Raw genomic sequence first — 27,286 nt, 5'->3', positions numbered from 1 at the left:
TATTTAATCAGGGCAGCTAAAATAAAATGAACTATTTCACTGGTTCAGTTTTGAGCCTCTTGAAAACGATTGCTGTCCAAGTTTGTGTGACGCTACTCAGACTTGGCCCTAGACTTTTTACTGCATAAAAAAGGTCAAATGTGAGATATTTCTTCCTTTAGTGGAAAATTAAGATCATCGCGATCCCAGTCGGCTGTCTTTTGTTTTGGAATCTAACTCATGAGAAACATTTTGTACACTGAAAACAGTTGCGTTCTTGTTGTGGTGAAAAGAAAAGCATTTCAACTCTGAAGACTACCAAATGAAGTATGTTATTTTGAAATAACGATGTTCTGGATACATTTGAAGCTTTTCTGTTGACTGTCAGTGTTACTGGAGGCTTGATCCCGCAAGTTGGAGAAAACCTCGTCAGGCCTCATTGGCTTTGCCTGATCTGTTTTCCTGTGTGTAATCCCTAGGATATAACGTGGTGTTTATTGCTTTTTATTTATTCCTGTGTATATATGCCTTACTATAAAATAATAGGGCAGAAACATAATTCATGGTGGAGAATATTTCTGAGTTTGTTCTGGTCACAAGGTCTTTACTTTTCTTACTCAGCTCTTCTGTGCTCTTGCCTCTTGCTGCATAAAGAAAAGTTATCACGTCAAAAGTTGCTTGAGTTTAAAACTACATTAATTTCTATATTCAACCACTTCAGGAAAATAAGAAGTCAGTATTTCTTCCCAAAATTAACAAAATAAGTTAAATGCAATGCAATTGCAGACTTTTAAATCTTTTTAAAAAAAATTTATTCAAAGGACTATGTAATGCATTTCTGTAGCACTTTTTATTTCACTACCGGTGACGACCTAGCACTATGAATTACATGTTTAGTTTTCTATTTTATGTATGTATAAAAAGAAATATTTGTTCTATGTACTTTTAAATTTCAATTAATACATTATGTGTCTTCAGTGTCATGGGCTTTCATCATATATATCCATTCGGTGCCTGTTTTAAAGGTGCTATTTAAACACTCAGGTGAATTCTGTATTTGAATGATAATATGAATTGCATTGGATTCTTACAGCTAAGCCTACTGTGGGCAAAATGATGCTAAAGACTTTCTTAACACAGAAGAGAGCACGAGGGAGCTCTGCAGCGGAAAGGATAGTGCAAAGCTCTTTGCAGGGATGGTGAACATGGATCTTGCTGCCCAACCGCTCTTCTACAGATGCCGTATCCTGTGTCTCCTACCACGTATGGCCTGGATGGATGGATGGGATCAAACTGAAATCTCCAACTCCGTAATGTTTTTGCAGGGCACCAGAATTTGAGGGGAAGGACATTTATGTGTATCAAGAGACCAGTGTAATATCTGAGCCTTGTTTGGCCTTCTGGGTAGGTTATGTGAGCATGAGAAGAAAAATTCCTGTGGTCTTAGAATCTTTCATTTTTACTAGTTAATTGTGCATTGAAACTGCCAACAGAGAACATTGCCTTAGGACTATGCAGTTCCATTTGGATTCTTCTGAGAGCCAGTTTTTGTACAAAAGGAAAAATACCTCTTCACATATACTCAGGAACCAGAAGAAACTGGCCTGTGCTGTGCTCTGTGTTGCTGTGAGTGACTTGTCACCAAAACCAGGTTCAGGTGTCTGCGCTGCACTGAGGTCACTCTGTAGGTACAGCCATAAACCAGGGAAGGCACAAAAACACGTCAGGAATGTGCTGTGTCAATGTCCAGGTACAAAACCGTATGATAAAGCTGAGGAAGAAGGTGGGGTGTTGCTTCTAAAAGTTTTTTGCTAAGAAAATGACCTTTTGTGGCCACAGAGCCCTGCCAGATCATGTCTCCTATCTCAAGGTTCTTATCAAGAACACTATGGATAATGACTAGAGCAGATAATTCTGTAGCTTTTATACAATGTTTATTTAAATATAAAGAAATAAAACTTGTAATTCAATAAACATTTTGTCCTGTGTTTTTATTTTATTGTCATAGGAGCTACACAAACCAAGAAAAAAAAGGATTTTGACTTAGCAGTGAACAAGAAAGACATCACTTTTCAAAGGTTATAATTTGAGGGTTATCTAGACAATGAATCTTTCGGTAAATAGTTAATTATTGTATCCTTATGCAAAGTTCTTAATTTTCTTAAATTTCAATTATTGTCAAATATGTTTACAACAACTTTAGAAAATTATTTTTCTCTTTTTCAGCTACTATGACAGGCTTTCTCTCTAGAAGTACAGAACAACTCAGTCTCAAAATTCTGAGAAGTCTCCCCATATGGAATTCTTCTTAATTTCCACTCTGAAATACTCAGGTATGATTTGTGCATTGTTCTTCATCAAAACTTGAGTAATTACCTAATCTTGCCCTCTTCATTGAAAACTTTGGGATACAACAGTAGATTAAAATTGTATCTGGAAAATGTTATAAGCAGTAGGTGGATACACCTAGAAAGTTATAAAGCTATAAGCTTCTCTTGTCTCCATTACAATAGAAATTCTCTTCAGAAGTTCACATCTTTTTCCTGAAGATTATTATTGCTCCAGTATGCTTCTGACTACTAGATACTTTCTAAATGCAAGCTTTTTTGTCTTTAAATGAATGCTAAATAAGAAACAGCTTGAATTAATCCTGTAATACCTCACATTTAAAAAGCTTTACATTTTGTTTTAGTGTATTTTTCTAAGATGTCATATGGTTTTGGCTAATTTATATCTTTGCAAGTATAAAACAAAACAAAGCCTAAGGCTTCCAGTTCAGCGCAGTAGGGGTTAGCCACAAATGCAGATAATACAAAAGAATTTTAGTGTAAGTACCCTCGCTCTGTTTCTCTCTCCCTGCTTTTCCTTTGTCTCATATTTTGTATGTTTATCCAAGGAATTCGTTTCAAGGATCCCCTCTTTTAAAAAAGCAATGGTTATTGGAGGTTTGGGGTTATAAAGTAGAAAACCTGAATTTTTTTTTATATGATGTAGTTTTGTGGATTAACATCTTTCTATGTGACACTGGATATAAGCTTTATAGCCACTAACGCATACGTGGTACAATGTTTAATCATTTTATATAGTGTGAACTAACAAACTTCATAAAAATGTTTACTCTTTGCATCTATAGTAATGTATTAGAACAAGGAAACAATCATAATTAGCATTATGACAGTATGTTTCATCTTAGAAGTCCTCAGTAGTGTTAATTAAATTAAAATTTTAAATTAGATTTTGTGTTTATTCCATGAATTACTACCGAGTGACGCTGGATTTCACAGAGAAATCTACTTTTTGTAGGGAAAAATCTGTAATAAGTCTTTAAGAAGTGTTCTGGTTTAAGGCTGAGGATCTGATGTGGTTTGCAGTGAGGTTCATTTTTACTGTTTTTAGAAAAGCTTGTTTCTTTTCATAATATGCAGCTTCATTAATAAATGTTGGATAGACTGTACAATCCCCTTTATATGCAATTACTTCTCCATCAAGAGTCAAAAATAGAGGATCACCATTGTTCAGTGGCTGCCAGTCTTGATCCTTAGAGAAAGAAAATAAACAGAAAATATTTACTTTCAAGTTTTTGTATATTTCATGTGATTTCTGAGTTTATGCTCAACAATTATATTCTCTTCAGTTCATGCCAAAAGCTTTAAAAATAATTCCTTTTAATCTTCAGTCTGTAATTCCAGGTTTCTGGCCCTCTCTTTCAGGCTTGTATAGAATTCACTGGTAAAAGTAAACTAAAAGGAAACTGCATATGCTCACAATTGATTAAAAACAGACCCTCATTTTAGAACACAAAATCAGATTTGTGTTTTATAAGATATCCTATTGTCTTTTTCTTTTCAGTTTTAGGTACAAAAGTTATTTTTAGATTCAGTGATTCCCAAGTCAGTTACTGAAATACTGTTAAAGACCTTAGTGATAGAACTTACCATAGGGAAGGTCTAAAGTATTCAGTAAACCCATTGGCAATATTGTAATTTTAAATATTTAGCATTAAAATATACTACAATGTAGCAGAAGCAACAGAGGAAGAATACTTATAAAATGTCATACCTGGAAACTGTTTTAGAATTTACCTGCAGTTTAGGGTGAATAATAGCAATAATTTCATCATTCTTATTCCTGGGATAATCTACTTTCTCCATTACTTTAAAAACCTCAATTGTACACGGTGGAAATTCCTTTCCTAGAAAGAATAAATGTAATTTAATGTCAAAAGGAATGACTGCCTTTTAAAAAGAACAATGCATTATTTATTCTCTTTAGAATGGCTTAACTCAGTAGGTTGTACCTCGTTGAAGTTTACACACTAGTGATTAGCTCATATATCACAAAAATGTCCAGCTCCAGACTTTGTCCTCTCAAAGCCAAGCTGCAGAAAGATCATCCAGCTGTGTATTGCACCATATGAAGCCCAGATCTGAATTTTGTGCGGAAATGTGACTTTTCACTGTATACTTTAAAAGATATATTTTGTAGATTAAGAAATCAACGGAAGGCCTGTGTTTAATAGAGCTGCACAACACAGAATGGTATCAGTGGTATTGAACCTTTACCATTCCAGCACAATAATGGAGATTCTGACATGCACAGCTATATTATTTTCCTGCTACTTTCAAAAAAAGCCCACTGACAAAATGTAGTCTAACACAATTTTAAACAGCTAATTTTGTCAGTATGTATTTTAGCTAGTACACAGGTGTAACTAAATCTTACAAAATGTGTCGACTTTAATTTTAGATAACAATGCACAGAAGGCATTCAATTAAATGCTTCTTTCTTAGGATTAATTTATGTATATTCTCCATGTATATGCTACTATACAAATATTGTTAACTAGTATTTCAGATTCTCAGAACAACTGTAAATTAAGATCAAGTATACTTACTGAATCTTCAGGAAGACGAAATATCCTTAAGGAGCTATACAGGAATGCTGACTTTCTGAGGCCACATTTAAGTGGTCTAGAGAACATCCCCCCTCCCCATTTTACCTGTTTAACTGTAAAATGTTGTAGCCCAGCCTATTTTTTTGAAAAATATTCTCCTGAAATAGTCCACTGACATGACACAGAGGGCCATGTTCTTTCCTTACTTACTCTACCTTCATTTAAAAGTTGCACAAAATCCAGGCCATGTTTGACAATCCTCCTCATTTTGTCCAAATTATCAGCTCTAACAACACCTTGTGGCTGGGGACCCACCTCCACACCTGTTTGCAGGTAAAGGAAAATATTAATATAGCCATAATATACCACCTGCTTAGATTACACAGCAAAAATAGGTGTTCAATTGAGTCTATGATTTATGTTTAAGAGGAATTTTAAAGTACAGTTATGTGATTTTGTAAGGCAAGCAGAAAATTTAGCTCACCAGTCAGGATTAGTTTAAAGAACTGTAGGTACATTTTTGAGTGTGCTACTCAGGCAAGAGAAAGGGTCACTATATATATATTAATTTATCTAATTCTTTTCCTCCTCCTGTCTTTCCATGCTGCATTTTTGTTTAATATGAAAAGCAGACTACTGGGGGGGTTTTGCCTATAGTTATGGTTTTGATTCCAGAAATTAAAAAGTTTACCAGTTCCATGCAGAACATCATTTCCCCCTTTATCACATCATGTCTTTTCCCCTTCTTGGCTAACAACCCACATTTCAGCCAAGGCTTAGTTAGAGGAAGTAAACATTTCTTTTCTGAAGCTCTTGTTTCTTCCTTATCCTCATATATTATAAAAATTTTTGGCCAACAGTGTTTAAGAACTTCCATCTGGCTTCTGTATTTTGTAAGCTAAGTATAAATCAGAACTCTTCAGAAGAGATAATCATACACATTTGATTTGGTAAATGTATTGTCAAACAAATAGCTACTGCAGATCAGAACATTCTGTAGAATGTAATGAACAGATCTGCAAACAGGCATTTTAAAAAATAATTTATGGTGGGTTGAAATGGTCTTTTATTTTTCATATTTACCAACAAGATGTTTTGCTACAGATCGAGTTGTTGCATATTTCAAGCTAGGATGTTCAATCAGCAGAACAGGACAGCGTTCTGGAGCCAAAGCGTTCTGTGGAGATCGTTTAAAAAATTCTTTGTTATTCAAATGTTTTAAAATCTTGTGCCGCAAAAGATTACTGATGCAGAAGTGATTTACACAATGTCTTCAATATGTTGCCTTTATTTCCTGGCCCTCAAAGAAGTAGGACATCTTTAGAAAACGTACAAAGCTGGGTTTGTTGGTCTCCTTTCCATTAACTCATGCCAGGCGTGCTCCGCTGAACTTTGCTGTCTCCTAATGTAACTGAACATAGCTCTAGTCTTCAGTTGCTAACAGGAAGAAAAATCTATTCATCAGTGTTCCAAAACTTAGAACCAAAATACTGTAAAGCAGATTCCAAGTATTTTTGGTGTTAGATTCCCTTATGGGGACATAGATTGTGAATTAAGCCGTATTTTAACTTTTTTTTTGACGTAAAAACCTATTTCAGGCCTCTTTCTTGATGAAGTGCCTACCATTGTTCTTTGTATCATTTTAGTCATAAGCTTTCTGTGCCTCAAATATTTTATAAATCTTTAAATGGGATGCATGTAAATTTTTTTAAAAATCAAATGTTAAAATATACTTTCGAAAAAAAAAAAAAATTAAAATTCCGCACCTTTGGCCTAATCTCGATTTTCATCAGTCAGTGTCTCAGTCACTAGTACTTCAACCAGACTACGCTTAAGGCAGAACTTTGCAAACCTCACTCTATCAATACTTATCAGCTTCAGGAGCAGCAGAATCAAACAGCTTCCAAAGACAAACCACTGTTCCTATAAATTCTGACGAATGGAACATTTGTCATTACCAAGTTCCATTATTTTTTCCATGTCTTTATTAAATAAAATTAATGTTTGACTGTTTAGCATGTGACCCAAATTTATCCAAGTTCCTGACGGATCAGTGTGAAAGCAGATTAAATTACATTCATTTTCACAGATATTATTCTAAGCATTCCTCTTTGCACATCAGTCTTACTAATAGTCATTTTAATACATGAAGATTATGATGAGTTCAAATCTGAATTACCTGATATTATAATCAAATTAATTATCTCTGATTAAAAGAAAATCCTATGAGTGATTAAATATTTTAAAATTTTGAAAAATAAAAGTGAGTATATTTAAAGAAACTACAAAATCATATATAGTAATACAACATTACAACTAATAATCTATTTTAGTAGTTCATTTAAATTAGTTTTACCTTGATATAATGAACCATTTGAATTGTAAAGTCATCCCTGGAGCTTTCAAGAATAAGGGTACCACCCATGTTAGAAGTGGTGTTGTGAAGGTCAATAATAAGGTCATATGCATCATCACTACCTTTGGGACCAAATATCTGATTGATTTCCTGAGCCCTTCTCACTTCATATGGAATATCTTCCACCACTGTCCTGCTGTTAATATCAGTACAAAGAAATTAGTACGCTCATTCCACGGCTTTACAGTCAACAAAATAAGTATACCCTTTTATTTTTACTTTAATTCCATAACTGACTGCAGTTGAAATCACCTATTTAATTACCAAACTGTCAAAACTGGATGAATTTGTGCTTGAAAAAAGCAAGTAGGATTGCTACACAGGTCTTACTATTATATCTCATACAGAATTTTTCAATCTGATTTTAGCTGGAGGTTATTTACTTATTTCTTTACAGCTCAAAATTTCCCTCTATGCAGAAAACTAACTCAAAATTCATCAGCAAGACTGGATCCACCTCCTGCTGAAGACAGTATTCGGATGTTGAATGCCCATGCCCTTTTACCTTTGACTTCAGTCACAAGGTCTTTTGTAACTTGCTTTATTTCCTGTCTTCTCATATTCTGATCAGACTTTTACAGTCAATTGTTTTGAGCCCTCCTGACCCTCAACGCTCATATAAGATTTTGCTGCCTCAAATCTATTCTTCTAAAGTTTTAATACTTGTAATCTCAGGTGACTACATCTGTCCTACGCTTTAAAATAATGGTCTTCGCCTAAGGAAAGGTCTGAGCTCTGCTTCCTGTCTGAATAAGGGCTTTATAGGAAACTGATATATGGCACAAAGGTATCTGTTAATGTATTGACAGTGTACAGAGCTGTAGGCTCAGTCTGGTTCTGCACAGACAGCAAATCTGCTTTTGATGGCAGGCTTGGGATGCTACCCAAGTACAATACAGAAACACCTAATATCTTCTTGCACCAAATTCAGGTTTTTTCCTCAATCTAGCTCAAGCTTGGTAATGTTTTATAAGAAATACTATTATTGAGTTGCATTAAAAAAGGTTTGTTAAATACTAATACCTTATTAACTGTATGAATATTTAAGGATCAGAAGAGGTTGCTGAGGAAAAACTATGGGATCACCACTGCTGGAGGATAAGAAGTGCCAAGACATAATTATCAGGAGTGTCTGTGTGCATCTACTGGTAGGGTGTGAGATGGATTCGAATTTTTACATGAACCACTCAAGCTTCTTTTTGTCTTTTTATGATTGTGTATATCACATAATCTACCTTTTGTATTCTTTTAATTTTGTCTTTGAAATTCAAGGTTTCTTCACATAAGACTATTAAATACTTCTTACTGAAGCCAATGGGGTTCCACCATTACTTTTAGTAGCATCAGGATTTCACCCTCCTTTTTCTTGTTTTGATCTTGCAGGGTCTACACTTAAAGGGATCAGGTAAAGGTATTTCAAACATCCAGTACTGTTGTAATAGGACTGGGCAACTTCATAAAATTTGCTAAGGAATATTAGTTTAAAAATGATGACAACCTGCAGGTGTCTTAATCTGATATTTTTTCAAGTGTTCTATGTTCAAAGCAGCTAAAACCAAACAAAACCACTTTTTTTAATATGTTTGTCCTAAGTAAGCAATTAAAAAATTTACCTCAACACCTAGGTCTTTAAAAGTCTGTTAATATATAATAATAAACAAAATTCTAAGATGAAAATCTAGATGAAAAGATGTGCCAGGTAAGAATAACCATGTTTATAAAATATATGTAATACATGTTTCTTCCAGTGATATTCGCCTTTACCACTAAGACCTTTCTGAAACGTAATTACCTGTTTAGCATGCAACTATACCAAGCATGAGAATGATTATACAGCAAAGTACGTGTTGAATACATCTCTCAAAAGCCGAGAAACATAAAGTCTCATTAAAAATGTAAAATCAATTACTATTTTACAGAAATTAGAGATTGTGGTTCTTCCAAAATAATGACTCAGTTAAATTATTGAGACTTTCTGGCTATCATTTTGCCATAGAATACATTATTTCTAACTTAGCTAATTTCAAGTCTTCATCTTGTATTATATATAACTGAAATTAAATACACTTCCCTGATTTGTATGCCATTCTTTCAGATACACAGATGTTCACCTTTAAGTTGCTTTTATCTGCTATCTTGCTGCAAGTATAATTGTATTCAGAAAAGCTCCAAAGCTGAATTGCACAAGATGTGAGAAATAATGACTCTGCAACTGAGAACAGCAACACTTAAGTTTACACAAATACAGCTAATCTAATACTAATTTAAAATCCTGTGTTTAAGATGCCATGTTGGTGTGAGACTTGTTCTACTGGCAATAGTTTTAAAATGAATCTGCGCAATTTGTTCTTTTTGGGTTAAAGGTCAATAATCTCAGTTATGTGACAGTGAAAATAGTAGTGGAACTAGTGTTAACATTTTAGTCTAGACGGGAAGCTCCTCACAAGTTTAAAAACAGAAAATTAAAGCAACAGAAAGTACAACTATTCTTACCCAAGATTCTCAGGGTCAAAAACCCGGTTCAGATCACAGTCAATGTATCTAGTACACTTCTTCACAGCTCTTGGGTTGGCAAGAAATGGTTTCACCTCCATTCCTGTTCTTTGAATCTCAGCTCCATTCTCTTGCCAGTGCTTGACCAAAAATACCCCCGACAACTCATTGCCATGAGTTCCCCCGAAGATTGCAACCCGTCGGACCGGAGGGTTATCGGCACCAGAGGAGGAAGTCATGCTTTGCAGCAGCTCTAGGAATTGCTGAAAGCAAAACAGAAAATAATGATCAAGTAAAAAAAAATTAAAATCTTTTTACTCTTTTTAATAGGAAATTCTCTAAGCCTGTTTAGGTCAGATGTGAATGAAAGCGAATTAAAGTTTCTCTAACAGTTTTAGACTCCTGTTGTGAGGCGGGGAGTTGCCAACCTGATCCTCCTCCCTCTCCAGAGCCCTCCCCTTCATTGACCATATTTAGTAATATCTCAGAGTCTGTTAATGGTACTGTTACACAGTTCAAAAGTTAACTTCTCCAGGCAAAATCTGCTAATATATGATACGTGGGTAAATCTTGTACTAATGACAGTATGAAATGACTTTTTAAATGTAAACTTTAATAATGCACTTAAATATCTCTGACATTTTTGCATTGCAAACTAGATGTAACAAGTATCCTCACGTATGTTTGAAGTTACATAAACATTACAGTACGCAAGGGCAGAATGATTTAAAGTGAGCAAAACCAGTAAAATATTAATCACATCTTGGCTCTAGATCAACACAGAATGCTGAAACATCAAGCACTTTCATCTAAAAAACCAACAACAGCTGAGTTCCTCAAAGCATGTTGTTGCTTGTGTGACCTTTTTTGTCTTATACTATCTGAAGAACGGTGATGAGAAGGAACAGCAGCTGAAATTAAAGTGCAACTTCTCCACGACTGACTTACACAGCGTTCCTGGCTCTAGTTCTGCCTCAGGATCTGCTGACACAGACCTCGAACACACTGGAAGAACTGTCAGTGCTGACCCTTCTGACTTCTGCAATCTCTTATTAAAAAGCAAACAGATATAGATCACAACGGGAAAATAATTGTGCTCTTCCCTCCCCCCCAAAAAAGTTAGTCAGCAACTTGACTCCTTCCATTTCCAAAAGCACTCGGGCTTCTGAAGGGAAACTTCAGCCAAAGAGCAGCTGTAACTTCCATCGTGAGGATCAAAACATTTAGAATAAAAGGTCTTAATAACAGAAAATAATTTTTACTGCTGTAAATGCCAGAAGTATTTGCAATTAGAATCTGACACACGATATCAATATTAAAAATGTTACATTGTAAGGGAATAAAGAATGTTTATTGAACAATTCCATTTTATTAAGATTATACTCCAGTGACTCAGAGAGTATTTGGTGAGTGCCTGGGAGAGGCTTTATAACCCAGGCTGATGAACTGTAGGTTTACAAAAAGAAAGCTAAACATAGGACTTCTCTAGCCAAATTCTGCCAGGAATTTATTAATATTTCCTACAAAAGTTGCTCTCTTTCAGCTCATGCATACAGCTTTGCCGAACCTTACGGTGAGTTAATATAGACTGTTTACTTAAACACTCAACTGTATTACTGCGGTACTTAGAAGCTGTCAGATATTTAATCATAGTAAGTAATTCATTAAACAAAGCAGTAAAGTTGTATTTTCCAGCACTGGACAGTCCGTCCCGTCCTTTGACCCCGGTCTCTTGGCCGTGGTGCCGGAATGGCTGTTTACAGGCTGCCCGAAAAAACTCTCTCTCAATCTTGGTTTGCTGAATTGAACCACCGCAGCAGTTTGAGGAGTTAACAGCAAAATGCAAACACGCGGTACTAGTTCATATAGCGTATCTTCCATTGCTGGTGGTACTGTAATGGTTATAATTCCTTGCAAAGCCCCAAATGAAATAGAGATAGTTTGTGCACTCACCTCATTTAACATGCAAGAAGTTTGGCTCCTAAGAAGAGCTTTTTTAGGACAGATACAGCGCATTTCTGAACATGAGTTTAGGAACTAAAGCTGCGGAGGCTTCTTTTATACCCTTAGAGCAACTTAACTTACAAGCAGCTTTTAACTCCTGGTCTCCCGGGGCATTACAAGCACCCACAAATTCATGGCATAAATGCAGACACTTGAAAAGTTTTCACTGTTCTGAATTAAACACTGAGGCCAATTCCTTATTCCTGTGCTTTGCCAATACTTACACTGCAAACAATTCTGCAGGATCATATTTAGTTTATTAAGAATTCAGGTTGTTTTTATGTACTACAGATATCTGGTAGTGCATCTGCAAGCTTAGAATGTGGGCTATGAGCTGAAAGATGCATGCAATAAGAAAAATGTAAATGAAATTATGTCTAGCTATCCAAGCTGCAAAGCTGTACATATGGTATGCGTACCATGGCCCATCAAAGCCTTCCAAAGCACTGGCTGAAGAGAACGGATTGCGAAGGACATGCTCCAACCCTGCCTACTGCCAAGATTTTACACAGGGACCCGTCAGAAGTTACACGGCTGAAAACACCCACATGTCGTTTTATTTATTCCCATGTTTGTGCGCACACACATTTGTGGATATTCACCTCCAGGCCCCGGGTTCTCTAAGTACTGAACCTGACACCACATGGGCCACTACCACAGGTACGGAGAAAATCAATTAAATCCTGCACCGCCCCAATTTAAGGGCTCCTGCAGCCGCCCTCCCCACCTCGGCCCGGGGCTGCTCCAGCCGCCCCCGCCCGCCCAACTGCGCATGCGCCGGCCCCGCGCTGCGCCTCAGGCAGGGCCGCGCGCTCAGCGCCTTCCCGCCCTTTTTCGCTCCCTCAGGCCGTTGGGTCCGTTACTTTTGGCGGGCGTCAGCTCAGCCCTTTTTCTTCGGACTGCAGCAGGGACTTCGGGCTCCTTTAGCCTCTGGCCGCTGCTGTGTGAAGTCCTGCGGAGGCTTACCCTGGTATCTCCCATTCTCCATCACTAGCTTACTTTTTTTCTACAGCTTTTGCTGTGGAGTTTGGTTGCTTATCTTCAAGAGAGGTCAGAAAGCAAAACAATACAGTCTGAAAATCCTATGCAACACCAAAACTGCCTTCATAAACGCTAATGTCAAGTTTATGGGGCTTTATTTTACAACTGTATCACTTACTGGTGGCCATTAGACTTCATAGTGCTAGCAATGCAGTTTAAATTGTGTAACAGCAATGAACTAGAAGCTGTTGTGACACCTCTTAGTGATGTACTCACAGAAATAGAGAGTAAATTATCTGTTAGTCTAGCTGTGGTAGATACTTACGCTTAATTCTTATAAATGTGTTTAACAGCTGCATATGGGTAACTTGCTAGATGAAAATGAATGCAGAGGTTAATGTCTTACATTATTTATGTGCACAAGTGTGTGGTATTATTCATATGCCGCTAAAAGCGATAGGCACCAGTAGCTAACTGTGATAGAACAGCAACTAATGCTACACGATAGTCTGTGTAGTACCCTCGATGTATGCGGTAATTTGGATGTGTTTGCAACATGAATTTGTTTACTTCGTCTGCTTATCTAACTTCCATACAGCAAATCTGGAGTAACCAGTCCCGTGTTGCCTGTTAAGATACAGCAAAGACATGAAAAGGAGTTTGGCTGACACTTCAACTCGCAGCACAGCAGGTAGCATCCATTCTTTTGTGCTTTACACTTCAGACACCGTTATGCTTTTATATTTCTATATGTATAAATACCCAGATGCAGTTTTCTTACAGGATGTTCGTTATTCAGCCCTAGAGCCCCATTTCCTGAGCACCTTGTGCGCTTTGTCTGTTTCACTGCAGCACAGCAAGATTTTGAATGGAGTCAGGTGACTGGTCACTGAGGGAAAAGTTTCATTCACAGGATTATTTGCAGGACAGAGAGCTGGGAATGAAAATTCTGTGAGGCAATGGCTGGTCTGCTATGTGCTTATGAAATGTAATTCCTATGGGTGTTGTAAAATAATTGTTAAGTAATTTTATTTACATATTTTACGTGTAGATTGTGTATCCTTTTGGTATTGGTATAGTATTATTATTTGAATTTTAATTTTAGGTTGTCTGCCCGTGCCTCTTTTCAATCAGAAAAAAAGAACTAGACAGCCCCTCACTTCAAATCCAATTAAAAATGAGCCAGGTACCAGTTCTGGGACTCGTGCTTACGACTTTTCTCCCACATCATTTGGTAAATAAGATACATTTTATTTTTTGAATGGATCTAAATCCAAATAAACCGTAACTTTATGATTGTATTTTATTAAATTAGACATGGTCTTTATCAAGAACTATATGCATCCATTATGTTTATTTCTGAAAAGCTCATTATGTAAAAAATGTCCTCCAGGAAATTTCTTTCTCCTCTGTACAATTGAGCTTTTTATACTTTGTGCCTAGAGGGAGTTTCACTCTTTGTGTGTTAGAGAATGAAGTAGCACTGGCATTTAAATAGAGTCTCTTGAAACTCTGACCTTTTGTTTTCAGTTGATCTCAATCAACATTCAAGTCCTGTGTTACAAGAAGAAACATTTATAAGATGTCTTTCTTGTAATTCAGAAGAGAACTTCTGTTCTTCAAATTGTGCTCGGAAAGAATGATGCAGAATTCTGCCTTTAATACTTTCTTTGTTTTACTTATAATAAAGTGAAAAAGTTTACTCAAAGTAAAAGCCTCTGTTCTAGTAAGTCTAATGTCTGTAACTCAACCATTTTCTAGAGGAGCAACCTACTAGTTAGAAGTTGCCTTGTAATTACAGATATCAAAGGATCCCATTCCTTTTTTTTTTTGACTTCTCATCCAGTATTTGTGGAACATTAAGCAGATAAAGAGCAGAAGCCCTAAGCAGACCTAATACCTGTCAGTCTTTTCAGTTTGTATCCATATTCAGTCCTTTGTCTTTTGAGAATTAGGCTGGGGAACTGCAAACGCAGAAGTGGCTGAACCACAGAAAGGAGCAAACAGTGGGTATGTAAAAGCAGATTATTTGTTGCTTATTGATTTTTATTTGGATGTTAATTGTTTCACAAACTATGATCCATCTGTTTGTCTTACAATAAAGCTGCTACTCTGTCACTGATACTTTAAACTTATGTTTGAAAGCCGAACAGAACACCAGATGGCTCTTTCCCTTATGAAACCACCAAATGCATCAAAGGCTAATTTAGCAAATGCTGGAAAAAACTTCTATGCTTGCAGGTTGGTGAAGTCTTTAATTTTTATTATTCTTCCTTAACTAAACTTAAGTGAAAATATATCTTACATTAATCTATATTCTTGTAGCATTCAGAGAGACCCTTTTAATTCTCAGGTTTTCACTGTAGTCCCCAATAATTCCATTGTGCTTTTGAGCCAAAACCCACTGAAATGAATTACCTTTCCAGTGTACCTAATGAGGCCCATTAACTAGGCCTAACATTCAACTTTATTATCAAGCCTAAAATTCAGCCTTACAATAAAAGTTAATTGAATTTTGCTGGCCTTAGATGTAGTTTTTTGAAATTCCCCTTTACCTGAAGTTTTGCCCACTTTCAACCCAAATTTATTGACAGACAAGTTTCTATTGGTGTACATTAGGGCAGTTTTATATCAAAACTGAATATAATTGTGAACTCTGTGCTTTTGTAAACCGAGGAGAAGTTTACAGATTCAGATGCCTAAGGCTGGCAGGCACATCTCCAGCAATGTTATAATTGTCCTTTTTTTCTTTCCTCCTATTCCTTTCCAATGGCAAAAAAGAGTGTGAATGTGTCAATCAAGTTCCTTCAAACGCAAAATGGAATGGAGGTGGAAGGAATTTCTGACCTGCCTTTGTAAAATTAGGGGTGTTAGAAATACTAAGGTCAGCGCAAGAGTTTGTTGTAAAATGATTTCTTCCATGATGGTGGTAGAAGAATTCGGAAATATCATTGTCGGAAGAAACTTTGCTTATTTTATTTTATGTAATTGGGTAAACTTAAGAGTATATTCAAGTGCTTTGAGTCTGAATATTTAACAGATATTTTTAAAGCTAAACTAACCATTCATAGGTTGCTTTTACATACTTCAGTTACATATCTGAGTATTCAGAATAGATATTGTAATACTGAACTATGTCTTATGTTGTACTACAGGGCAGAAGAGAAGACTCCCAGTACAAAAGTTTGGAACAGAAATGAGTATACTCCTTTAAGTAACACAACAGATTCAAGATCTGATAGTGGAATTATTCGAAAGTTTGAGAACCTTTCAAATAGTTTGAAAACTGTACAGCAGCAAAAAAACCCTGATAACCATAATTCATCTCAGTATATCAAAACAGAAACCAACCAGACATATAAATCTAAAGGACAATGGCCAGTGAAACCTAACACTGTCTCAAAAAGTCCGGCGTACAAGTTTAGCCACAATATTCAGCAAAATAAAATGAATGAAAAAATGTATTTTCCAGAAGACAGAAGTCAGGTAAACTTATGGAGAGAGTGAATATGAAGATACAATGCAGAAAACTGTAAGGAAAAATAAAATTGTGGAAAGATGAGGCTTTCATCAGTCCTAGCTGTCTTTGTAAACCGTTAAGTTTCTGAAAATTTAGAAATTAGATTTCCATACTTTAATAATCCACAGGCCTCAGCAAGATCATATAAATTGGCAGGGAGTTGTTTTTATAGTCTGAACAAATACTCTAATTTTACTGTAAATATTGGATATCATAATGTATAAATGTCTGTGCGCCTTTTAAAATGGTGTGTGCGTGTCTAACTTGAATTTTCATCTTCCTCTGAAAGGAAGTTTCATCATCTCAATTAAAAATTAAAGAAAAAAAGAATTCTTTGCGAATCATATCTGCAGTCATTGAAAGCATGAGGCACTGGAGTCAATATGCTTATAAAACTGCACTATTATTTGAAGTTTTAGGTAAGCATGGTAGATTGTGCTGTAATTGATAATAATGGTAGGACAACAGCCAAAAGAAAATGTTATTAACTGTAGGAACAGCTGCTGAAATACTTAAAAACAGAGAGTACAGGCATGAGTACCACCTCATTTTCCTGCTGGAAGATCCATTCAGCTATTGAATATGCCTCGAGTAGCTACAAAATTACTAATACAGTTATCCTTCAACATTTAAGCTCTTTCTATCCTGTTTCTTTTCTTGTTTTTAGAAGGTGTTGCAATACATTTTCTTATTAAAAAGGAACCTTCTGTAGGGAGGTACACTTTTGCAGTAATTTTTAATGCAATTAATCTGGGAATAAATTCAAGTCTGGAATACTTCTGAACACAGATGACTTTTAGTGTGTTTCACTTTGAATTTAATTGACGTTATCTGAGAAATGACAAAAGACTGAAATGACTAAACTTTAAATCAAAGTGAATGAGAATATACAATGTAATGGCATCTCAGAAAACCATTTTGACAAGGTTGCAAATATTTGAAGGTGATTTGTGTATGACGATCAATAAAACTTAGAGAATTGTGTTGTGCTCTGCTTAACAAAGGAATAACCTATTTACAGTGATGGTTATGAAAACCACGCTTGGTCACTCAGTTTAGACAGACGTCATGTACAATGTTACTTTTAAAGACTATGTGAAGTCCGTAATTTGTATTGGAATTTCCAGTGCAGCCAGCACAAGTTCTCACAGAAAGCTGATGCTGAATTGACATATCTTAGTGCTTTTGTGTAGTAAATGTTGCCGTGGTATCTTGGTATATTATAGTTAGTACTGCTCTGATGTTTACATCATGATTTATTTTTGCGAAATGGTACAGGCACCCTTGATTCTGCAGTCACACCTGGGGCATATGAGGCAAAGAATTTTCTTCTGAGAGATGGAAAGGAGACTCTGCCTTGTGTATTTTATGAAATTGTAAGTATTCTGTGTCCATACATAACACAGGCACCACTAGCTATAATCTCTTTTATAAAGCTAATAATATGTTTTTCTGATAAAACAGAACATTACTGTGTAGAAGGAAAGATGGATGCTTATACCATGTTGTTCCCAAACTGATCCAGAGCAATAATCCAGTCACTATTTAGGCATCCTCAGACTTCTGTTTCAGCAAAAAAGGTGGGACTTTCTGTTCAGCTTCTAAGTAACTGATAATAGGAAAGAAGCTGATGTAAATTCCTTCCGCATTTCAGGTAGTCCTCAGAAATCCACTAATATATAACAACTGGACCTTTTGAAAGCTTTTATGTTACAAAGGTGTATAATTTTTTAATTTTTTTATCATGCTTTTGATGAAGGATCGGGAGCTTCCAAGACTAATTAGAGGTCGAGTGCACAGGTGCATGGGAAACTATGATGCAAAAAAGAATATTTTCAAGTGCGTCTCTGTAAGACCGGCAACTATTCAAGAACAAAACACTTTCCAAGAATTTGTTAGAATTGCAGATATTGAGATGACAGCATTTGTAAAAACAGTGAATGAAATTTAATAGTCAAAATGGTTGCCCAAAACAGATTTTCACTTATTGTTACCCAGAAAGGCTGGACGTCCTAAAGCATTTAACAAAACTAATACTGAAAATCTGATGAAAAAACTGAAAATATCACTATGCTGTGTTCTCTAACAAATGCTAGTTGCAATGTTTTGTTTCTACTGTTACTTTTCATAGTTTATCTTTCCCAGTTAAATATGCAATAACAAGGTTTCATTACTTAGTAGATTACATTTTACTGGAGAAATTCTGAATTAAAATGTTTAAGTTCTGCTGTAGTGCAAGTGTCTTAGAAAAAGATCATCAGTACTAATGCAGATTGCCATTGCTTTTCATTTATCTTCAACTTTTAGAAATTCCTTCAATACCTGTTTCAAAATGTTGACTATATATTTATTTCGAGGAGTATTTGGTCAAAGTTTACTAACTAACATCAGAGTTCTGTTTGGCTCTGCATATTGCATTAAAACTGCTCTTTGGTAGAAAGCTGGCTTTATTCCACTTCAGTTTCAACTAACAGGTTCCCTTTCCTTTTCTGGTTTACAAGAACACATGTAAAAGCTTTTCTAGAAATGAACATCATAGATACTACAGAAAGATTTCACAGGATGCAGCTGTGTATATTAGGTACTTGTATGGTTCCCGTTGATATGTTATCTGATTCATGGTTTTTAAAAATAATCAGTATAACACCTGTATAGAATAGCAACAGACCTTGAAGCTGTAGGAGGATTGCCCAAGGACACAGAGGAAGTTGGGGGGAAATAATTATTTGAACACAGAACTTCCTTGCCTTTACCATAGAAACATTTTTCATGAGGGATGGACCATGTACGTGTTTGTCTTTGCCTTCAAACATTAACTTCCATAGATTATTCCTGCTGTTTCTATTTCCTTTTCCCCTTAGCTAGTTCCCCTACTTGAATAGCTTTGTACCAGATCTGTTGGGAATTGTAAAACAAAAGAGATGTCAAGAAAATAGTGAACAGTATGATTCTTTTTTTTCAATTTTATTATACAGTGTTGGCAATTGGAAACTTCACATTTAAAATAATTGAAATATTGTATCCAACAAGTCAAATACAGAAAACAGTTAATATTCTAAAAAGGAGCCAGCTAGTCAACGCAGAAACACATTAATGGAAAATACAGCTTTTAGTTACACTTAAAAAATTATATATTTAGAATAAAACTTGAACCTGGTCCAGTAAATCGTTTGACTTGTAACAGGAAAACGCGTTTACACAGTTTAATGCGCAGACAGTCTTTATTTTAAAAAAGTGATCTGTCAGTGTTAGCACATGGATTGTTAGCAACACCTCCCTTCATGTTCCAGATGAGGATCCAAAGTAAATGCTTTACTAACTGTTTGAAGAACCACTTGTGTTATTGTCTTTGCCTTCTGTGCTAAGCTGGTTCTGAGCGTGGATGTTTCAAGGACAGTCTTGTCTATCCAGTTATAGAGGTCATATACATATATTTGATTTCCTTTATATATTATAAAATATTAAAGAAAGTTCCAAATGGAAGGATTAGCTTAGCTTATAAAAGGTGCAGAATATTACAGGATGTAGAGCTTGATGATGTTCACAACAGAAGCTGACTTTTACGAAGTAAAGGATTTGGTGCGGCAGTGTCGTATATTGTAAGACTCCATTGTAACAGTAATTTAAAACTACAAAAGAAGCTTGAACTATGGGACCAGACCTGCAAGCATCTGTGCATGTTGTCACCACCACACAAATGTTGTAGTTTACTGATTTCAGCTGAATGACTGATGGTTCCAGTTCTGCACATGTGAAAGTTACATTAACAAGTAATGACACGAATAGGTTATTTGTATCTACTAGGTCTGTTATGGCTGTTAATAAAAATCTAAAATAGTTTTACTTTCAGTGAGCGTTTAGATCTTTGCAAAAAATGTTTTCTACTTTACACTAACAAATCACTTTTTCTATTGAAACATTTAGTGAACAGTCGTAAACATTACACAAAACAGAAAAAACCCTACATAATACAGTTTATACACATAATCAACATTTTTCAGTTGTTGCTTGTTTTGTTTTCTTTAATTATATTGATCCTGTCTTGTATAATGGTTCTAGTGTAAAGGCACAGGTTGGTTAGGAAAGAAAAGCCTGCATCTCTGTCTCTCTGCTTTGCAGTGATGATTTTCTTTTTACATGTTGTTTGTTATTCCTCACTTTTCTGACTCTTATGAAAATTATCAATTTCAGCCATTCATAAAAGAAAAAAGTAGAAGACGTTACTGAGAAGTGTATTATTCTACAGAAGTGACTTAAATATATTCTTCTTACTTCAGAGGTATTCCTTCCATCTATTTCGTTAAATATTTGGAAGATTTAATTCCTTAGTCACTGTTAGCAAAAACGCATAGCACGGGCTCTCTTTCTCAGTATACTTAATTCTATATTGAAATCTGTATTTTCAAAGATTAGTAATGGAACTTGCTAAGTTTACATGCAGAATTTGCTTTTAGAATGCATGAAAATGTAACAACAGACAATTATTTTGGAAAACAATGCAATGTTCCATTGAAGTTTAGAAGGGTGAGGAATGTAAACAAGACTACAGAAGTCTTTGACATTTATTAAAATAACACAGTGATTGTTCTATCTGTTCATGTTTTCTTATATGTCCTCAACATGTGTCTGTCTGTCCCTTCATGTACACTTTCCATTAAAAAAAAAAAAAATCAGGAATCAGTTGGACTCAGCTAAGTGAAGAATAATAAATTTGACCACTTGGTTTGTGCCAAAATACAAAACTAAGAAGTACAGTTATGAATTAAATAAAATCTATGTGATTCTTTCTTTTTAAATAAATAATAGAAAATAAGAGATGATAATAGAATTATAGTTCAATTTTTATTTTAAATGAAAAACACAACAGTGGGGTGAGATTAGAACCCAATGTTTCTTTTGCTTAAGGCAATCAAGTGCACTTATTTCAATGCTTGATAGTAATGAATTCAGTGCTGTGGTGGAAATCAGACTTCACAAATTTCACATACAAACCCATGAAATATGGCCATTTGCTAGTTCTGATGCAGCATCAGATTATTTTTATTAGTCTTGTCCAGTAGCATTTCTCTTCACTTTTTTTTAATAATAATGGGCTCTTAATAGAGTGGAAATAGTAGAATCTAGTTCATTCTGTCTTGTGTTATTACTACATACGAGGGCCACTGGGCAAATAATTTTTTTTTTTTTCTTTTCAGCCTTAAAAAACAACCAACCAACAAAATACAAAATCTACAGTTGTAATGATTCAAATAATTCTTTAAAGTATGCCTAAAATTATCATTTAAGAAACACAGAAAACAAAGTCTTAGCATTTTCCCCCTGTTCTTAAATGACTAAATCATCATGAAGCCTTTGGAAGTAGTTAGATGTCTCAGAAATAAAAGAGTCTTCTAAATTTTATGCAAGTCTTCATGAAGATGGCTGTAAATTTTGGTGATTAGATCAGTATTAAAAGTGTGCCGACAACTTACAATATGCAGGTACTACTAATACATATAGATCAAAAAGAAACTTCTTTCTTGTATACAATTCTTTTTAGATATCAGGCTTAATTTTAGGCTGTGGCTACTAGTAGGTGCTTTTTTCACTAATCAAAATAATTGTAACAAAATATCATTATTGGTTTTTAAATTATTGGGTTCATAAAAGTTTTGACATTTAATAATATATAAAAAGTGAATTGAAGCTTTTAAAAGACTTACGATTTTGAGACACAAAAGAAACTGGGAGGTAGACAGATGTTTTGAGGATAAACAGATTTTTATTTTCCTAAGGCATTATGCCACTATATGTTTAGAGCAGTAAAAAGGCTGCTGATTAATCTTATTTCAATTCCAGAGTGTTCGCTGCTCGTACTTACGGAAGACTATCAATGCACTTCTGGTCTTTGTGAATCTGACCTTCTCTTCCCCATCTCCTTTGCTCTCTTTAGCAATACAGCTAAATGGAAGTGCTATAATAATTTCTGCCCATTGCCTGTAGACAGGAATGTTCTGTTCTTAAACAGTAATAAAATACTATAAAATAGTAGGTATTGGTGTTGGAGATATGTGCTCTTTTGGTGCATATTTTGCAAAGAATGGTAAAAAGACAGACAACATGACCCCAACAATTGCCAGCATGTACCCCCAGCCAATCTGGCAGTCTCCTGCATAGTAGATGTCTGAATTCTCACAGAATCTCTTCACAGTAGCAGAGTTGAAACCAAAAGGGTAAACCAAAAGCCCAGAAGCCATTATGAACACTAGAGAGGAGAAAAAAAAAATACAACAATTATTAAAAATTAAAAATTCCGTGTTTTAGAAAGGCAAATAGATGTTATATTAAAATCAATTGAAAAAGTCATAGCTTAAAACTTCTGATTGTCAGATTCCCTTCATAATTACCTCTTATGGACAGCAGCATCCTAACATGGTAGCAAGTTGGCATTGGGGTTTTTTTCATGAGAACTGTTGCCGTCCTTAATTCCTTCTAGCAAATATACTAGCAGGTTAATCCAATGCATAATGAAGAAATAATGTCTGAAATACAAGCAAAGCTTAAGCCACCTCTTGATGTTGGAAAGCCAGACTTGCCTCCTGCAATCACACTGTCTGAATTATCTGTTAGCTTTTAATAGAACTTCACAGATTTTACAGTCTTTAATGAATACATGTTCTATTTAAACACCATGGCTTGTGCAATTAATTTAATGAACAGCAGAACTAGTTTTCCAGCTTGCAAAATAAGACTGCCCAAGGTATAAATCATGACTACGATAAAGGTGCGTTAAAATACTCCAGCCGGGTACAGTTCTCAGGGCCTGGTTTTGCCGCCTCAGAAATCCAGAGGGGCTGAGTTGGCCAATGCAAAGGGTTCTTCCATCCCACCTCTTGTTTCATAGAACACTGAGAAACCATTTTTTCTTTTCTAGCCTTTCTGCTAATGAATAACCATTGTATATAAAATCTATAGTCCATTCCTATATGGTTCCATTTTAAAAGGCTTTATTTTATGTACCAAAAAGATTCCAGGAAGCAGTCCCTTTTTCCTACCTTCCCCTTCTTCCAGGTTGGTGTTTTGTTCAAATCCAGGCTGGATTTGTTAGTGATTCAGGAATAGCGGTAATCAGAAGTAACTGTTATGTTTGAGCTGATAGATAATTCATAACCAGCAAACATCTAATGAAACATTAAGATTACAAAACAAACACTACATGCTAGTCTCTGTAATTACGTTTCAGGTAGGGCATGTGCATATTACTCCAATTATAATATTGGAGAGGCTTAATCTTCAAAGTATCCACTAAAAAAGGCCAATAACTCATTAGTCTTTTTTAATTTAAAAAGATTTTAATAAGCTTGGGTGCCAGATGAAGTAAAAAAGTTTAACACAGCCTGTAAAGTCCCTGAATAATTTAAATAAAACCTTTCTTTATAATCTAAATGGAACCACCGAGTTAATCCCATGTAAAAAAACAGTAAGACTAAGAAAATTGAAATTAAAAGGAGAGAAACTGGAAGAGAAGCAAACTTGCCAGTCTGTTTTGCTCTAGGGTAACCCATATGTGGGTTCAGAGAGAAAAAACTGCCTGTCAGTGAGCAGAGCTCTCTGAGAGCAAGGTACTTTTACCTGCCCTGGCTTCCACAACCGCTCTCTTTTCCTTCACACCTTTATGAACTGGAGGTTTTTGGTGGTTCCCAAGGAAAGGACACCGTGGCCTCCCCCTTTCTCTAGGTATGTGAAAGTGACACTGCAGGAGCCGGTTAAGGGAAAGGTCTTCCCCAGCGCAGGCAACGTCCTGAGCAGGTCCCACACTCCCTGAATTCAACCAGCTGCACCTGCTGTGGGTGCCCGGGGCAGGAGGGAGCTCACAAAGCTCAGCACCGAGTTCTTAGCAGCTGTGCTTGCGCATTTAGGCTCTAACATTACATAAAAATAGGACCTAAGCTAAATACAAAGAAGTAAGGTGCATTAAGCAGATCTCCATTAACTACATGCATATGACACCACTAAAAGCAACACGAAGCAGCACCTCTGTAGGCAGAAACAGAGGAAGCAACCTTGGAGAACAACGAGAAAAAAGGGAGACTTTTCGTACTGCTGTTGCACAGTTTGTGAGTGTTAAACTGCTAAACTGAGCAACAAACTAAATGGTCTTAATCCCTAGACCTATGTAAACTGTAGCATTCACTCGTGGCTAATCCAGGTGGGAAGCGGAACAACGTGCTACCTAAGAGACTGTGATGTGCAGTGGACACACAGCACAGCCCCACGCAACACCCAGGCTGCTCAGCTGCATGAAGAATCTTGAAATAGCCCCATGGTGCAAAACCTTCTGTAAAATTTTGGGCCCATTTGCAAAGGAAAGTGAGCCAGTTTTAGGCAAAACAGCAAGTGCTCTAAGCAAGAAGCATGTCTAAAATTAAGATTTCAGTTTCATAGAATGTCCTGAGTTGGAAGGGACCCACAAGGATCATTGAATCTATGCATCTCATTTGGCAAACGAAAACATTATATGGAATTGGAAGAAATCTTTTTATCATAAAATCCTTTTAAACTTTGCAAGCTCTTAAAATTTGCTGGTTTTCTGACACTATCTCAACCCCTTTCTCTACTTCACTTGTCTGTCCATATATATATTTTCTTTTTGATTGGGTTACACAGAATTATTTTGAAGGTTGTGCTTTACAGTGTTTTGATTACCACTTGGTGCTGATGTTGTATGGTGTGATTTAATGGAAGAAGCTTTTTTTTTTTTGAAGGCTAGAAATAATTTGTCACAGTCGAATGTAATGTGTTCACATATCAAACGGGCTAAAAAGTTACCCATGGTTTCATATCCTCAGGCATGTCATAGAATGACCTCATTATTCTCATTTAGGTGCCCTCTTTCTTACAAAGGCTCAAAATATTGAATAGCCTGTTATTATCAGCAGAAGCCAAGCTTTCAGACGCAGTGCTAATGACTGCTTAATCGTGCTGTCTGTCAGCTGTGCAGTTAGCTGGGAGAGGCACAAAGAAACAGTGGGGCTCCATTTAGGCTCTTCATATAACACTTATGCCTCTGCACAGCTTTCCAACAACAAACATCACTTTTAAAGGTGTCAGAATACAGCAGTGAGTGCATCTTACCATTATGTGTGGTGTAATCCTGCTGTCATACAAGATGATGAGAAGGCTAGACAACATATTTGGGTCTGTTCTATAGCATGAAGTATAGAGAGTGTAGAGGAGACTTGCTGGTAAAATGGATAGTTTGAGCTCTTTTCTTAGCTTTGCTTGACTGATCATTTGATTCATCTCCGTCAGCTGTTGGGTCTTGTTAAAAACATGCATTTTTTTGGTCTTAATACCTGACACATGGTGTTTGTTATTGTTAGGTCCTCAGCACCTGAGTTCTCAGCAGTAAGTCACAGCCACTGCAAAGCAGTTTGAAGTCAAGTCCACGTGTGTTGGTTCAACTGTAAGTCACTTTCTGCTTTCTAATCTTCTGCCCTCCCAAACAGTTACAGTCTCATCCTCTTTATTTCACTGGTGTCCTACAGCCGGGCAGTCAATGGTAGTTTTTCGTCTGAAGGGTTTGCTATCCAAGGCAGCACCTCTGTGCTGAGCTCTTGTTCCCAGTGCCAGTCTGAAGCTTAAAAATATGGTTTACCTATTTCTTTTTTAAAAATAGATTCCTGAATCTGTCGATTTTTAAATAAAATAACTTTAACAGGAATAAGATATTATTAGAAAGGAGAACACTTCTTTTTAGGGAAAATGCCATTGTTGGTGATGGTAGTAATGCTGAATCAATGACACTTCTACTCAAGGAAAATAGCATTTTCTACTATTTTAAAATCAATCTGTGACTCTTTATCATTGCAATGGTCCATTCATTTCATTAAACTCCTGAAATACTGCTTAATTATTTACATCTATCACATACCAAGTTTATTTTAAACCAGAGAAACCATAGCAATGCAGTTCTTTAGAGTGCGTGTAGAGGGCACTAATGTACAGCTCTCTTAAATACCATGCACAAAAAATGGCTATTTCCATTTCCATTTCTTTTGGCAGGACTGATGGAGTTTTTAACATATGAAACACAATAATTGAATATTTTTCTGTATTGTGAAGCAGGAATGTGCAAACTTGCCTAAGCTTATGTATATCCCTCAGTACTAGTGTTGAAATGGATAGAAATCCAGAGGTAGACCACAAAAATTATAGAGATCAGAAAAAGCTGATCTATTTTATTGTATTTGTTAATACGTTTAGATGATGTGTAGTAGTAATACTGATCACTAAATATTAGTAAAATATGCTGTGTGCATGAATTATCTTCCTGAAATTACCTGCTGTAAGAAGATTAGTTAGTCTTAGAAGTTTAATTTCCTTATTTTAGGAGTGTATTATATTCCTGATACTTGTGACAATGATGGATTAATTGCAAGACTGTGGGACATACCAGACAATCATTAGAATTTGGGCTGAATTGTGGGTGAGCAAGAGTATTATTCCAACCCTATTACAGATTATCACAGTCTTATCTCTTCTTGGAACATTTTTATTGACAGAGCTTAATCTACCAAAGCAGTTTTACTTTTTCACTCATCAAGAAGTCTCCTCTCACATATAATGCATTACCTCCCTCCTTAAAGCTGGCAGTTCTTATGCACAATCAGCTGACTTGAAATACCACGTTTCCTCTCAGGTTTATACGTTTCATTAATCTAATTATTTTATTAGCTCCTCGTAAGCGTTTCTTTATGTTTACGTGATTTTATTTACATCATTTTACACAAGAAAACAGATGCTGATCTAAAGCCCCAGACACCCTTACACAAAGCCAGAAATACAGCTAACGTGAGCAGCAATGAGAAAACCTTTCAACCAGTAACACAGCCAGACATCTTCAAACACATCATCTCTTGTCCTCGTGCACTGGCTGGCCTACACTCTATAATTTCCAGCACCCTTCCCAAGCAAATATTCTTGTAGCACACCTGAACGGTCACTGCAGATGGGATAT

At 35.9% G+C, this 27,286-nt stretch overlaps 3 protein-coding genes across 3 annotated transcripts in view; 1 reads left to right on the top strand and 2 right to left on the bottom strand.

The window, feature by feature from the left end:
- Positions 1 to 1,993: 1,993 nt before the first annotated feature.
- ASPA (aspartoacylase) lies at positions 1,994 to 10,124 on the bottom strand. The gene is made up of 6 exons (XM_065647323.1): positions 9,783 to 10,124; positions 7,230 to 7,425; positions 5,957 to 6,050; positions 5,089 to 5,196; positions 4,062 to 4,171; positions 1,994 to 3,516 (listed from the first exon to the last, which is right to left on the bottom strand). The coding sequence occupies exons 1-6, from the start codon at positions 10,019 to 10,021 to the stop codon at positions 3,304 to 3,306; spliced, it is 960 nt and encodes a 319-aa protein (XP_065503395.1). The 5' UTR covers positions 10,022 to 10,124; the 3' UTR covers positions 1,994 to 3,303.
- A 3,291-nt stretch (positions 10,125 to 13,415) lies between these two features.
- Positions 13,416 to 18,238, top strand: SPATA22 (spermatogenesis associated 22). The gene is made up of 8 exons (XM_065647252.1): positions 13,416 to 13,458; positions 13,873 to 13,953; positions 14,723 to 14,777; positions 14,913 to 15,008; positions 15,923 to 16,253; positions 16,577 to 16,706; positions 17,566 to 17,663; positions 18,047 to 18,238. Exons 1-8 carry the CDS (start codon positions 13,416 to 13,418, stop codon positions 18,236 to 18,238), a joined length of 1,026 nt encoding a protein of 341 aa, XP_065503324.1.
- Positions 18,239 to 19,355: 1,117 nt separating this feature from the next.
- Positions 19,356 to 27,286, bottom strand: part of LHFPL7 (LHFPL tetraspan subfamily member 7) — a 59,319-nt gene continuing 51,388 nt past the window's right edge. The window contains exon 3 of the mRNA XM_065647324.1: positions 19,356 to 22,531. Within this exon, the coding sequence (XP_065503396.1) occupies positions 22,305 to 22,531 (227 nt within the window). The 3' untranslated portion in view covers positions 19,356 to 22,304. The remainder of the gene's footprint in view (positions 22,532 to 27,286) is intronic.

The sequence above is a fragment of the Caloenas nicobarica genome, chromosome 17, assembly GCF_036013445.1.
Source record: "Caloenas nicobarica isolate bCalNic1 chromosome 17, bCalNic1.hap1, whole genome shotgun sequence".
Classification (NCBI taxonomy): Eukaryota; Metazoa; Chordata; class Aves; order Columbiformes; family Columbidae; genus Caloenas; species Caloenas nicobarica.
This window is presented reverse-complemented; position numbering and strand designations above follow the sequence as displayed.